A 15,256-nucleotide genomic window follows, 5' to 3' on the forward strand; every position below is an offset into this window, starting at 1 on the left:
AGACCGCGGGCAAGCCCCTCTCTGGCCCCTGTAGCATGAGGTGGGGTCCTTCTGACTCCGATGAGCCTCAGGAATGAGGAAAGGGGCTTCCCTTGCAAGGGTCTCCTCTCCCCTAGCAGCGCCCCCAGGACTGGCAGAACAGGGGGTGCAGGAGCGGGCGAGCCCGGAATGTGCGCGGTTCGGGTGCGCGTTGTGTGTGTGTTCGAGTGTGTGCGTGCGTGCGATTGTGCAGTTGCGTGTGAGCGCGTGTGCTTGCCGGTGCGCGGTGCTGCCACGGGCCGGGCGGGGTGAGGAGGGGAGGGGGCGGGCTGAGGGGCGGGGCCGGCTGGGCGGGGCGGGGAGGGGGCTCGGGCGCTGACACCAGGCGCTCCTTGCTCTTGGCGGTCGCCGGGTGCAGCTGCCCGGACAGGGCGCATGGAGGGGCCGCCTCCGCCTGCGCCCCCCGGGGCCGGCGCGGCGAGGACGGCATAGCAGGGCCCAGCATGGAGCAGGTGAGCGGGCGCTGGGCGTGGGTGCGCTGCCGAGAGCGGAGGGAGGGCTGCGGGCGTTGTGACCCGGCGAGGTGGGCTCGTCGAGCGCCAGGGGCCGCCACCGAGGGAGGGGTTGGGGCAATGGAGCTCCGGTCGGGGCGGGGGCTCTGGGGGAGGGATGGGATTGATGTGACACAGAGCTCTCTCACACACACACACACACACACACACACACTAGTACTCCCCTATCACTGACACCCAGGGAGGCGTGTGCAGAGGACACCTCTCTCCCCACCCCCTTTCCAGAAAGAGATCACCCACACTGAGAAACCCCCATTCCCACTTGGTAAGGGTACAGCCCCTGCTCCCTGAACCCAAGCCCAAGAAGGCTACAGGCTCTGCAGAACGAAGGAGTGGGTGGGCTCTGTGCCATATGACTACTGGTTCGTTGACCCCCAGTCCCTCCTGGTGGGACCTCAAGATACACTGGTCCCCTCCCCCTACACATCAAGGGGTTTCTTCCATCCCAGCTCCCCCCCTTTCCCGGTCGCAGCAGCTGCAGCAGCTGCTGCCACCATTTCATGTCAGTGAAAAGATGGGGTGGGCTAGGAGGTTTTCTCCAAATGCACCCCAAAGGCAGAGTTGCAGCCCCAGCCAGGTTTTAGGAGGTGGGTGATGCCTTCCTTTCACACAGGCTCCATCAGACTACACTGAGTGTGGGCTGGGCTCAGCGGGCGGGGATGAAGACCCGCTCTGGTCAGAGTTCTCATTCCCTCACGGAGCTCAGCAAATCCCAGACAAGCCGGGCCAGTCCCCTTTGGTGAGCAAGGGGCTCTATCCTGACTTGCAGCCCCCTGATCTAAGACAGGCCAGCAGCCTGATGGGGGGCAGAGTGAGGGGGCTGCTCCAGGGGTTGCCTTACTCCCTTCCCAACCCCCACTTGGGGTGAGGTCTCGGGTGGGGTCTGGAGAGGTGGGATGGGTTTTCTGTCTGGGGTATGCCTTTCAGTGCTCAGCCGCCCTAACTCCCCTCTTTTCCTGGCCCAGGCTTTTTGGGGCTGTTCTGCTTAAAGCAGTGGCTGGGAGCCCTGGCTCTGAGACCCTCCCCTCCAGGCTGAGCACAGGCCCCCTGTCACTCTGGCAGAGGACCCGTGGGTGGCCTGTGATGGTGGTGAGGAGAGGGGTGAGGAGGAGTGGAGGGTGAGGAGTCAGGGGGAGATAGAGTCTGCGGAAGGGGTGACCCTAAGTTTTGGGGGGCTGGAGAGGGGCAGTGGGAGGCATAAAGTGCTCTGGGCATCCTCCCTGGGCTGGGTGTGAGTCTGGGGCGGGGCTGTGGCTGGTCCAGTTTCCAGGCCTGTTTGGCATCTTGGGCATTAATTTAAATGGCCAATGGCAGCTCCCCAGAGCACCAGGCCTGGCTGCTATTGTCATAACTGACTGAACACAAAAATAGTGGTAGGGCGGGGAGGGAGGGAAGAGTAGTAAATGCCACTGAATTGCTCACTGTAAAATGGCTAATTTTACGTTATGTGAATTTCACCTGGATTTTTTTTAAAAGGAGGGGCAGGGCTAGGGGCCACTACTACTTCCTGTCTAGAGAATCCTAAATGCATCTCACCAGGCCTGCAGCTCAGCCTGAGTTGTTCCTCCAAATAGCCCATCTGCCCATCACCGGCCTTCATCAGCCCTCTGGAACTGTTCTAGGAATCAGCCACTTCCCCTTTCCCAGAGGACAGACCAGAGCCTGCTCCCCTGTCGCCTCCCCTGGGAGGAGAAGCATCAAGGGGAGTCAGGACATTGGGCTTCTGCCCTTGGCTCCATTACAGAATCACTGGGAAGCCTTAGACATTCATCCTCTCTGGGCTGCTGTGAAATCTGCCAGCTATGCCGAGTGGTGGCTTCTTGGTCCTTTCTAGTCCTAGGACACCTCTGCCAAGCACAGCAGCTCAGCGTGTCCCCTGGACTGTGAGGTCTCTGCCCACAGACATGGACTTTGATGATCGGCACACTCTCCGAGGTGCCTAGGCTGATGTGGTTAACGCCCAGCTTTCTGGATGCGCCGGAAGCATGGTGTGTGTGGACTGCGTCTGAAATCAGAGCTTCTTTCATTGCACCAGGGGAAGCTCCTATTTTAAGTTTCCCATGTGCTGAGCCCTCTTGTAAAGCAAAGAATCCTTTTATAGTGTGTGAGCCGCCGATGTGTCTGTTTGGTATGTGTGGATTTTGGCATGGAGGGCTTCCTTAAAGGGGAGCATGCCTGGAATCTCTCACGGGGGCTGGAACTGCTGGGTGGGGTGAGTGCCAGGACTGAGGGGCTTGCCTCACTGTGGTCAGTCCCGCCCCTCTTTTCTTCTCATCTGACTCCCAACACTCCCGCCCAGGGCTGGCTCAGGGCCAGACAGAGGAGAGGGGAGCAGCTGCAGGGGGATTTCCAGAGCTTCGATGGGGAGGTGGGAGCCTCCTCTCTAATCCCTTCCCCTTCGCTTCCTCTCTCTTCCCTTCCTCTATGTTCCCCTTCTTTCCTCTTTGCTCCTTTCCTTCCTCCCTTCCAGAAGGGCAAAATGGAGATAGGGAGGAGGGTGGGTCCCATGTGCAGTGATGTGTAGGGACCAGGTGGGGCTAGGCAGGGCCTGGGAGCCTGGAGCAGAAGCAGGAAGAATTGAAAAGCCCTATGTAGAACCGCAGAATTTAGCATCCTGAGCTGGAATGAACTCCCTGGCCTGACCCTTCCCAGAGGGATCATTTGATAGAAAGAGCAACATCAGACTTCAGCTGGAATCCTGAATCCCAGCTGGGGGATCTTGGACAAGCTACTTAGCCTCTCTGGGCCTGTTTCCTCATTTACATAGCGGGGCCGATAATCCCTACCTTAGTGTTGTCATGGGGACTACATGAAATAATGTTTATAAAGAGCTTGGCACATAGTGGGTGCTCAACGTATTTTAATTCCTTTCCTCTCTGTCTTGGTGTTTGCAAGCCCCTGCTGAGCAACAGCATGGTTTTTGTAAGGCATCTTTGAGCCTTGCGCACACTCACTTATACACATGGTCCATGCCACTGGCCTTCCCTGATGGGGTGTTACACAGTGAAGAGCCTGCTGGGCTGGGTTTCCCAAACCTGGTTTCCCTAAAGATGGCCAGTTCAGAGTGGCAGGGGTAGATTTTCTGTCGGCCACCTCCTGCCCTGACATGGGGCCTCGCTGAGCATGGATTGCTTACCCTGCTGCCAGCCCAGAGAAACCGCAGCCTCTTGCTCCCACCGTAGCCAGCTGTCCAGAGGTTTCCTGCGTAGGCCCCAGCTGCTTGGCAGATTACCAGAGCTCTTTGGCCCCAGCCTGGCCACGAGTCTTCAGCCTCCCTCCCCGAGGGGTGTTCAGGTGGGATTCTTCTCACAGGATTCCCAGGGGACCTGACACCAGGGATGAGTGGGAACTGGCATCATCTTGAGTGGACCATTGCCCTACCCTCCATCATTAAAGATGCTCAATGAGGTTCATTCTATGGGATGTCTGGGGCTGTGGCCAGCGCCTGCGCCCCACCCTCTCCCTCCTTTCTCTGACATTTGCTAGTAAGGGCTTTGAGGTCTAGGACAAACCCTGCCTGTCTCCCAAGACCCCTTCTTCCTCCCCTAGTCAGTGGAGGCTCCTTCTTGTTTTGCTCAACATTGTGCTTGCACCACCACCTCAGCACCATACCAGGCACCCTTTGCTGTGTTTGTTGCCCTCCGTGGAATATGGGGACGGTTCCCTCCCCACCAGCCAACACAGCAGTTTGCATGGACTAGGTGCTCAATAATTTTTTTTTTTTTTTTGAGAGGATATCCTGCTCTGTCACCCAGGCTGGACTGCAGCGGCACGATCCCGGCTCACTGCAGCCTCTGCCTCCAGGGTTCAAGTGATTCTCCTGCTTCAGCCTCCCAAGTAGCTGAGACTACAGGCACGTGCCACCATGCCCAGCTAATTTTTTGTTTTTGCTTTTTGTTTTTTTTGAAACAGAGTCTCGCTCTATCGCCCAGGCTGGAGTGCAGTGGCATGATCTCAGCTCACTGTAACCTCCATCTCCCCAGTTCAAGCAATTCTCCTGCCTCAGCCTCTTGAGTAGCTGGGATTACAGGCACACACCACCACACCCAACTAAGTTTTTGTATTTTTAGTAGAGATGGGATTTCACCATGTTGGCCAGGCTGGTCTTGAACTCTTGACCTCAAGTGATCTGCCCTCCTCGGCCTGCCAAAGTGCTGGGATTACAGATGTGAGCCACTGCGCCTGGCCAATAAATATCTTTTGACTTGATTAAATGAGGCCCCTCTCCCTTTGGAGATACAAACTGGGGTGGGGATGTTGCCTGTAGGGGACAAGTAGAGGACCTGGGGGTTGAAGCCATGAAAGTGCAAGAACTGCTGTCCCCTCTAGCCCTGCCCTGCCGTCCTTCTCCACCAGGGGATGCTCTTTCCCCTTTGGTGGAAGGGCCTGAACTGGGGCCAGGTGTAGGTGCCCGTGCCCCATAACCCACCTTTCATACATTATGGTTTTTCCTTTTCAGCTCACCGAGTTTTTCAGATTCTTTGTCAAATGTGAGCCTCAAATCAGAGGCAGACCGAGAAGGCCTTATTGTTTTCATCTTACAGAGAGTGAAACTGAGGTTCTGAGAATGTACTTGTTCTCAAAAGTCATACAGCTTCCGGGGGCGGGGAGGGTGCAGCACGAACTTGAACCCAGGTCTTCAGACTCTTGATTCGGTGCTCTTTTGAGGACATCATAAACCCGGGTTCCTCCTCTGGAGCCCCAGCCTCCAGATACTTTTTCCTCCAGTCCGCTCATCATGCCCTCCTTGCGTCCCCTCCGGCTCTCTCTCCTTAGCACCTGCTCCTCAACCCAACAGCCTGCTGACGTCTTCCCCACCCAAACAGACACCTGCCTTGTCCACACCCACCTGTGCCGCCCGCCTGTCCCTTCCTGTTAATGCTCAGTGGGCAGATTCCACTCCCTCCTCCCTGGGGCTCCTCCTCCCTGCATAGTCTGACCCCCACACCCACTGGCCCCCGAGGCTGCTGTCTCTGCCCCGCACAGTGCCGCCTTCTCTGGTTGTCTGCTTCCTCCCAGTCCTTGTTACCTCCTCCTTCTCTGCCTACTCCTAGGCCAGGGTTCCTCCGACTCTTCACTCTCCCTGGAGAATCTGAACCACACCCCTGGTCTCAGGGACTACCAGAGTCTCTAACTCAAGCCTCTCTTCCAGAAGATAGGACCCAGGGTTTAAGCAGCCTGTCACAATTCCACCAGCCTCATAGCCTGCTGGTTAAGGGTGTGGATCCTGAAGCCCAAATGCCTGGGTTCAAATCCTGTGTGGCCTTGGGTAAGATACTTGAGTTCTCTGGGCCTCATTTTCCTTATCCATAGAATGAGGATTGAGATCTGTTTCACAGGCCTTTGTGAGGCTTAACTGGGATCACACATACAAAGGACTTTGTGCCTGGCTTGTCCCCTCTCTCTGTGAACACCCTAGACAACCTGATATTCCAAGCCTTGGCCTTGCCCTGGACTCTTCCATTTCCTTCCTCCTGCTCACCAAGTCCCAGAGCCTCTGTTGTTTGTGGCTCCTGCCCCTTGCCTTGGTATATTTCTCCCAGAATCCCCTTGCCTGCTGCCCTCCATTCCTGTTCCCCTTACGTGCCATGGTGGCCATGGCAAAATCGCTGCTTCAGCTCCCTGCCCCAAACCAGGCTAGCCTGGAAGCACCTCTGGGCAGCCCCTTCACCATCACACCCCCGCCTGTGTTTCCTTCCTCATCCCTCCATGCTTCCTGCCCACAGGCACCCTCCACTTGGCCCCAGCCACAATGCCGATGCCGGAGCCTGCTCTCTCCTGCCTCCCTGGTTCACCCTAAGCATCCCTCTCCCTGGAGGGCCTTTTTCCCTACTCCCACCCTCCCCTGCCCCATCCACGAAGCCCAAGAAGCTCAAGGCACCTCCTGGGGAAGCCTCCTCTGCTTCTCCAGCCGAATGTGGTATGTGCTCCTGTGCTGGCGGTTCTTTAGAGTCACAATTGGAGAAGACCCAGGCCCCTCAAGGGAAGGATCTAGGCCTCACCTCTGTATTCCCAGGGTCAACTACCCCACCCCCTCGTCTCCTCTACCCCCTCACATAGTAGACCTTTGTGAATGAAGGATGGTGATTGGGCTGGGGAAGGAATTTAGAAAGAGGGGGAGTATGAGGAGGGTCCTCAATGAGGGAGACTCTCCCCATGTTGGGCTCTATGGCTCCAAACCCCAAAAAAGAGGGTACAGGAATACGGTGGGTGCTGGGGCGGATGGCAGGATGCATGAAGTGAGACCCGGAGTGTGGAGAGAGGAAGGGGAGCCGGAATGGAGAGGAAGGTGAGGAGGAAGAGCGGCTAGAGAAGATGGATGGGGTGGGCTGGGACAGGGTGGGGGTGCAGGTCAAGGTGCAGGAAGAGGTGGGAAGGGCAGCAGGGTGGGGAGAGAGCCGCACTTTCTGGGAAGTGGGAGCCGGTGGGGGAGGCTCTGCAGTGCATTGTGGAGGGAGGAATTCGCCTGGCCTGCCGGTCAGTGTGAGCTCATTTCCTCTCACCCCCTCCTGCAGGGTCTGAGGGCATCAGGCTCTGGAAAAAGTGAGCCAGGGGCACCCCAGGGCCACCACCCTCCCTCCTCCCCCATGGCCTCAGTTCAGTCTGATTTCAGATGCCAACCCTTCCCCCTCACAGAGAGAACCCTTTATCCTGGGAGGAAAGGACCTCTGAGCCAAGGTGGCAACAAGTGTTGGACCACTGGAGCTACAGGACAGAAAGAGGCAGGAACAGGGACCTGGTTGAAAGTTAAGCAAGAAAATCCAGGGAGTATGACAGATTACAGTTAGACAGCAGGAAGGACTTTCCAGAAGTGGAGGCTAATTCTGGCTGCACATGACCTTGATGAAAAGGGATGAGGAAGGGAGAGGAGTCATTTAACTGCCCCTCCATTATTATGAAACAGAATCCCTTTCTCTTGACCACCAGGGGATTTAAAATACATTAAATGAAGCATATGATCTAAAATCCAGTCAGAATCTCATTCCTCAGGTTCACAGGAGTAGGGATGGCCTAATTGTTGTCTGGGGCACCCCAACCCCTCTAAGACCTGAGTTCCCAACCCTGATCAAGGGTAAAAGGGTGGGGGTTGGGGCTGCTTGGCTCTCAGGGATCTCTTTGTCCAAGGAAGGTGGTAACTCCAGCAGGCACAGCTGGCCTTCCCGCTTTCACTGCCTCCTCTCTCCAAGTCCTATTTTATCCTCTGCCTTCTTTTCTACATAATCTGGGGAAAGGAATATGGAAGCCACTTCAACTGCAAAAGGCATGGGAAAGAGGTAAGCATAAGCTGTAGGAAGTAAGAAGCAGGAAGAATGGGAGTTAGATAGTAGAAAGAATTTTCTAGCTATTTTCTAGAAATGAAGGACAAGGCCAGGTGTGGTGGCTCACACCTATAATCCCAGCACTTTGGGAGGCTGAGGCAGGCGGATATCACTGGAGGTCAGGAGTTCGAGACCAGCCTGGCCATCCTGGTGAAACCCTATCTCTACCAAAATACAAAAGTTAGCTGGCAGTGTGGCATGGGCCTGTAGTCCCAGCTACTCGGGGAGGCTGAGGCAGGAGGATCGTTTGAACCTGGGAGGCGGAGGTTTCAGTGAGCCTAGATCTTGCCACTGTACGCCAGCCTGGGTGACAGAGTGAGACCCTGCCTCAAAAAAAAAAAAAAAAAAAAAAAAAAGAAAGACAGACAGAAGGACTGTCCCTCCCTGGACTGTCAGGAGTTGGGCTGGAGGGGGTCCTTCTGGGGGACAAGGAAAGAAGCTGGCTGAGGACCAGAGCATCTCTTTAGGCCGAGGTCAGAGTGAAGCCAAGAAGGGTGGCTGTGGGGTGCTGGTGACTGGGAGCCTCTGCTGTCACTGCTGTTCACTGCAGAGCAGGACTGTGGGCTGGCCCCATGGCCTGAGCCCCGAGACAGGCTGGGTGGGGGTCAGAAGGTCTGAGGCACCTGCCAGCCTCTCTTCTATCCTCGACCCCCCTGCCTCTCTGGGATCCTGGGCTGAGACTCTGGCTGGAAGGGGCTTACCCTACACTGAGGGGCACCCTGTCTCCCCGCCCCCTGCACTAAATCTGCCCTCGTGTCTCAATGTCTAGGGGTCTCTAAAGGGAAGAAGGCCTCTAAGCCTTTTTCTGTCTCCCCCTCTTTCTGATCCTGGGTCTCCTCATCTTTGTTTCTCACCTTTTCTGCCTCTCTCTGCGCTGTCTCTATCTTGTCTCTCCCTTTCTCATTCTTTCTGGGTCTCTGGATCTCTGTTTCTGACCATCTCTGGCTGGCTGTTTCTCTTTGCTTCCCTCTCCCTCCCTCCCTGTCCCTGTGCTAGTTCTGGGTTCGGTGCCCTTGTCCTCTTTCCTGGGCCTGGATGGCCCTCTATCTGGGCCGGTCCCTTGGAGGCCGGGAAGGCGTCTCCTGGAGACCGCCTCTCTCCCCAGGCTGGGTTCTGACGTTCAACTCTCAGGCAGCCCTCGTCCCTGCCTCAGCCCAGTTGCCGGTCTGTGGCCCTTGAGCTAGGCCACCGGCTCACCCCGAAGGGAGCGCGGGGTGGGTGGTGGGAAGGGGGAGGGGCGAGGGGGCGGACCCCGGGGGGGAGCCACACCGCGCTGGGCCCCGCCCCCGGCCCCGCCCCTCCCGGGTCCCTGCCGGCGCCCCCAGCAGTGCCCTGGCCACAGAGCCGCCGCTGCCACCCGATGAATGGAGTCGCCTTCTGCCTGGTCGGGATCCCGCCCCGCCCGGAGCCCCGGCCCCCACAGGTGAGGACGCTGGGCCAGGGAAGTGGGCGGGGCCGGTAGCTGCTGGGGAGCGGGCGGCCAGGCCGGGGTCGCTGCGACCCCGCTCGCCCTGCACAGCCTGGGGCGCACGGTGGGAGCGGGCACCGCGGGCACCGCTGCGGGGAGCTTCAGCTGGTGGCAGGCCCGGGAGGGGGCCCGAGCAAGAGCTGTCCGGGATAGAGGGGCGGGAAGGAGGAAGGTAGGCAAGGGGCCGGGACGGGCACGGGGCTGCCAGGGCAGGGGGCACAGACCCGGGTGGCGGTGCCAGGTCCCCAGCGGCTGGGCAGCGGGGGCGGGAGGCCCGCGGCTTTTGTCCGGGTTTGTCAGGCGGGGCGCCTGCCGCCGTTTCCTCTGCCCGAGTTTTCGTTTTCCGTTGGCGAGGCCCGGCACAGCTGGAGGGAGAGGGAGTGGGGGAGGGGGTTCCCGTAGCGGGACGTCCTCCCCCAAGGCGTCCGAACACCCCCTCCCCGCGCCACACTCGCCCCCTGCCGGGTCGGACTGCGGGACGGGTTGCCAGGCACGGTTCCGCCACCCTCCTGGGTCCTGGGGAAGTTATAGACACAGGCCTGGGACCCCCGGCTCTGCCGGCGCGGCTGCCCTCCCCTTTGCACTCTCCGACCGGCTGTGGGTGGGTCAAAGCGCGGGGTGCCAGGGGCATTACTCAGCGCTGGGCTGCTCTGCTTGGGTTCTTTCATCTGCCAGCTGCTGAGTCTGGGGAGGGGCCAGCAGGGGCCTCCCGGCCCCATCCCCCATTAGGGTCATTCCCTTACCTCTGAGCCTAGCTGCCCGCCCTGCAGCAGCACCCCAGCAGGCCTCCCTGCTCCTAAGTTGAAGGGTTGAACACTGTCAGGTCAACAGTTTCCCTGAGCTCGGAAAAGAAATTCCCTGAGGTCCAGGTTGAGGTCAAGGCCTGGGCTGAGGCCTGTTCCTCTTTAGACAGGGCTGAAAGACTTGGGGACTCTCCTCCCCAGCTTTCCAGGCAGTGTTGAAGGTGGGATCTGCTGCTTGCAACTCTTTCGGAGACTGGTGTGTTCCTTGGTTGCTGGACGTGTTCAGTTCTCCCTCAATCTGCATCTCTCCCGGACTCCCTTCAGCCAAAGTGTGTTTCCTAATTATGAACTTGAAATTCAGGATGGACGGGGGGTGGGGGTGGAGGTCATTAAGCATGAGTCCCTTGGATTCAGTCCCCCACCAACAACACATACTTCATCTCTATCCCCTGCACCCCTCTCTGTCTCCACCCCAACCCTGAAGCCTAGCTGGGGGTGAGTGGCTTTTGATCCCATGTAGTTCTCCCCTCTGCCAGGGCAACAGACCCCGTTCCCCAAAGTGACGGCTCTCACTGCCATGTACTCATTGGCATGCGATTTGAATCTCGATTATATAACCAGTCATTTCACCTCCAAAGGCAGCCCAAAGGTCCCCAGCCCCAGTGTCTTCCACTTGCCCACAGTGTGGTTGGGTCCACCCCAAGGTGGCTGGGAATTCCAAGATCCTGCACCTGAGGCCCTGACCTCTTCTTGGGAACCGTGGGAGCAGTAAATCCTCTACATTCAATGCTGGATTTAAAGGCCTCAATAATAATAAACAGGAAGAATGGGAGTGGGCAGGGTAGGTGCTGGTGTCCCATTTCACAGAGAGGGTCTGAGCCTATGTAGTGAGAGTGCCCAGGCAAGAACCCAGGACACTTGAAGGTAGTCAGGGCACAAGATGAAGCTTGGGGAGTAAAGCTATTAGGAAGGTGTCTGACTACAGCAATGGGTCAGGCTTGCGTGGATCCCAACCCAAGCAGAGGAGGACTGGATGGGGGGAAGAGACCCCGTGCTTGTGCCCCTCTCCTCGGGCTGACCTTGGGCTCATGGGGAAGAAGTGCAGCATTCTTGGCATGGATGGGAGTGGGAGTGAGGGAGGGTGCTCGTTCTGAGCAGAGCAGTGCAGGAGTGGGTAGTAGATTGCTTCATCCTTCATTGCAGGGATACTCAGAAGGACTTCTTGATGTGCAAGGTTAAAAGAGAGACTACAAAGCAGCAGTGTGGAAGAAGTTATAATGTGAGGGACTGCAGTTAGATACTCAGGAGAACTTCTAGGGAGGGGCTTGTGACCCGCAGCATCCCAGGCTAGCCATGCAGGGAAGTTTCCAGCAGTATAGTGGGTCAGGTGGATTCTTGTAAGTTGGATTCCAATGTAGAAATCTGGAGATGGTCATTGGAGATATCAAATATGCCAGCAAATATATTCAAATGAGCATTGGTGCCTGGAAACAAAAAATGTGTTTTTAAGGAAGGGGAGTTGCTTTCACAGTGTAGCTCATAGTTAATACACAGACAGCAAAAACTCCTGGCCAGGATTTATAAAAACTCCCTCATTTGATCCTCACAATACCACTAAGAGGTAGATACCATTATTATCCCCATTTTACAGTTGAGGACACTGAGGCACAGACAGCTAATATTGCAGCCCAAATCACACCCCCAGTGCCCTGTGGAGCCAGGGTAGGAACATGGCAGTCTGGCTCCAGGGTCTTGCTCTCACCCTCACTATCTGGCTTCTCAGGACCTGCTGTGTACCGCTGTCACTCCCACCCCAAATCTGTATCCATTCTGTACACAGCCCAAGATCAAGGTCAGCTTCTGGCTGGATTACAGCTTGGTTGCTTGTCTTCTGTTCTATTTCTTTACTCCTCCAATCTTTCCCACCCTGCCCCATGCTGGCCTATAGCACTCGGCCAGGGCTCAGTTCACTGGTGTTTTCCTTCCAAAGGGGCATCAAGCCCTGCTCTGTTGGCTGCAGGGGTTCAAAGGTGAGATATTGGCTTGGTCAGGGATTTGGACAAAGCCCGGTTTTAATGATCCTGCTCTCACCGTCTCGGGAGAGAGACATGAATAGGGCCTGTGGGAGCTGGTGCTGCCTTTCCCCTAGCACCCCGCACCCCCTTCAAACAACCCGCCTTTAGATCCAGGCCCCCCTGTTTCTTGTGAAATTGTGCCAGTTTGTCAGCAGGGCAGTACCAGTCTGCGCCAGGCGGGCATCTCCTCCCCGACTGCCTCAGTGGGACATCAGGCTGAGATGGCCTTGGGGCTGGACTTTGGGGAGATTTTAAAGCCCTTTTTGGGGTGGGGTGTATTTACCACCTGTCAGAGTGGGTGAGGACCAAAGGGGTCATCATGTCCAACTCTCTTAGGCTACAGTGGGGAAACAGACTGGGGAGTGCCCAAGGTCCCTCAGCCTTGGCAGATAAGGACCCATCTTCTGACTCCCAGCTCCCAGGCCATGCCTTTCCCTCTGTGGTTGGTTCTGTCCTTCGTGGCCCCCCTCAGTGCAGGGTTCTTGGACTGGGCTCCAAGAGGGAGAGGGGAGGGCAGGGAGGAGCGGGGATGAGTGGACAATGTGTCCTGTTCATCTCTGTGTCCCCAGTGGCCAGCACAGAGCCTGGCACAGAGCAGTTCTCCATAAATGTTTGTGAAGTGCAAACCAGGGAACAGCCCCGCCTGTGGCCTCCCAGGGCGCCCCATGCTCAGCTCTACCCCTGACACTGTGATGGTCCATCTCATATCCATCTACCCCACCAGACAGGAGTTATTTGAGGCCAAGAAAAATAATAATAGCAACTCCTTCCATAGTGCTTACCTCTATGTTGGTATATTACCATCACCCCACTTGACAGATTAAGAAACTGACACAGGCTGGGTACGGTGGCTCACATCTGTAATCCCAGCACTTTAGGAGGCTGAGGTGGGCAGATCACCTGAGGTCAAGAGTTCAAGACCAACCTGGCCAACATGGTGAAACCCCATCTCTACTAAAAACACAAAAAATTAGCCGGGCGTGGTGATGCACGCCTGTACTTCCAGCTACTTGGGAGGCTGAGATAGGAGAATTGCCTGAACCAGGCAGGCAGAGGTTGCAGTGAGCCGAGATTGCGCCATTGCACTCCAGCCTGGGTGACAAGAGTGAAACTCCTCAAAAAAAAAAAAAAAAAAAAAAAAACTGACACAAAGAGATACCATAGCTTCCAAAGGCCACCCAGCAAGTAAGTGGCAGAGCTGAAGAGTTGGCCATGTTCTTAACCCCATTCCAAGGGGCCCCAGAGGTGTCATGTTTGTCTCGGTGTCCACAGAGCCTGGCATATAGCAAGTCCTCAGATAATGTTTGTAGACCAAATGACTGAATTCACGAATAATGCTATTACGTTGGCCCATGAAGTAAAAAGATTGAAAAAAAAAAAAGAATTAATTCATGACTAATGGGACAGTGTGTATGGAAAAACCACAGACTTCTATAGCCTATCCCTTTGGAAGTGGGGGTGCTGGGGCCTTGGGAAGGTGGCTTGGAGGTCTATCACACTTTGTTTTCTCACAACAGTGCCTGAGCCAAACCTAGAGAGGAAGGGAAGGTCCACTCGCCCACACTGAAGCATGGCAGGGGTCACCAGGGGCTTCCCCAGTCTTTGGCTTCTCTTTGGCTCTCCCTCCCTCTCTTGTTCCCTCAGAGTTCTGAGGGGTCGGTGCTGAAGAAAGAGCACGTGGGAAAAAAAAACTACAGGTTGGAATCAAGAGGCCTGTTTATTTTTCACCTCTCTGGCCCTGAGATGTTCAGCTCAATGCATCACTTTGTGGTGGAAGATTCTGTCCTTTTGAAGTTAGAGGGTTAGACAAAGCCTGGTTTGGGGCAGGGCCTGTCCTAACTATCAATTCTCTAACTCTCACAGAAAGGGTGTTGGTGCCGGGCACAGAGGCTCACACCTGTAATCCCAGCACTTTGGGAAGCCAAGGTAGGAGGATTGCTTGGACTCAGGAGTTTGAGACCAGCCTGGGCGACATAGGGAGACCCAATACCTACAGAACATTTTTAAAAATTAACTGGGCCCAGGAGCAGTGGCTGACACCTATAATCCCAGCACTTTGGGAGGCCAAGGCGGGTGAATCACCTGAGGTCAGGAATTTGAGACCAGCCTGGCCAACATGGTGAAACACTGTCTCTACTAAAAGTACAAAATTGGCTGAGTGAAGTGGCACACACCTGTAGTCCCACCTACTTGGGAGGCTGAGGCAGGATAATCGCTTGAACCCGGGAGAGGGAGATTGCAGTGGGCCAAGATCATGCCATTGCACTCCAGACTTAATGACAAGAGCAAAATGTAGTCTAAAACGAAAACAAAAACAAAAACAAAAAACCATAGCTGAGCATGTAGTCCCAGCTACTCAGGTAGTGGAGGTGGGAAAATCACTTGAGCTGGAGGGTTCGAGTCTGCAGTGAGCCGTGACTGCACCACTGCACTCCAGCCTGGGCAACATAATGAGACCCTGTCTCAAAAAACAAAACAAAACAAAACAAAGAAGAGCAAGAAGGGGGTGTTGGATTTCTGGCCACCTCCCTCCATTCCTAAACCTTAGGCCCAGGGACATCTGAAACCTCCTCAAAGCCCTGTGCACCTAGGCAGATGACCTCTTGCTCTCTGACCCCTCTGCTCCCCATTTGTTGGTTTGAATTAAGACTAGTCAGGAGGGCCGGGCGCGGTGGCTCAAGCCTGTAATCCCAGCACTTTGGGAGGCCGAGACGGGCGGATCACGAGGTCAGGAGATCGAGACCATCCTGGCTAACACGGTGAAACCCCATCTCTACTAAAAAAATACAAAAAACTAGCCGGGCGAGGTGGCGGGCGCCTGTAGTCCCAGCTACTCGGGAGGCTGAGGCAGGAGAATGGCGGGAACCCGGGAGGCGGAGCTTGCAGTGAGCTGAGATCCAGCCACTGCACTCCAGCCTGGGAGACAGAGCGAGACTCCGTCTCAAAAAAAAAAAAAAAAGACTAGTCAGGAGACTGGGCGCGGTGGCTCATACCTGTAATCCCAGCACTTTGGGAGGCCGAAGCGGGCAGATCACGAGGTCAGGAGATGGAGACCATCCTGGCTGACATGGCAAAACCCCATCTCTCCTAAAAGTACAAA

General features: G+C 56.1%; 1 protein-coding gene across 3 annotated transcripts in view; it reads left to right on the forward strand.

Moving 5' to 3' along the window:
* Positions 1-350: 350 nt before the first annotated feature.
* Positions 351-15,256, forward strand: part of LOC105472281 (Rho GTPase activating protein 23) — a 95,281-nt gene continuing 80,375 nt past the window's right edge. For 2 of the 3 annotated variants that reach the window (XM_011725386.3, XM_071083036.1), the window contains exon 1: positions 9,137-9,293. In XM_011725386.3, coding sequence (XP_011723688.1) covers positions 9,231-9,293 — 63 coding nt within the window. In that variant the 5' untranslated portion in view covers positions 9,137-9,230. Of the gene's footprint in view, positions 492-9,136; positions 9,294-15,256 lie in introns of those variants that run through there. The other variant, XM_024789894.2, reaches the window with a different exon arrangement.

This window comes from Macaca nemestrina, chromosome 17 (genome assembly GCF_043159975.1).
Source record: "Macaca nemestrina isolate mMacNem1 chromosome 17, mMacNem.hap1, whole genome shotgun sequence".
Taxonomy (NCBI): Eukaryota; Metazoa; Chordata; class Mammalia; order Primates; family Cercopithecidae; genus Macaca; species Macaca nemestrina.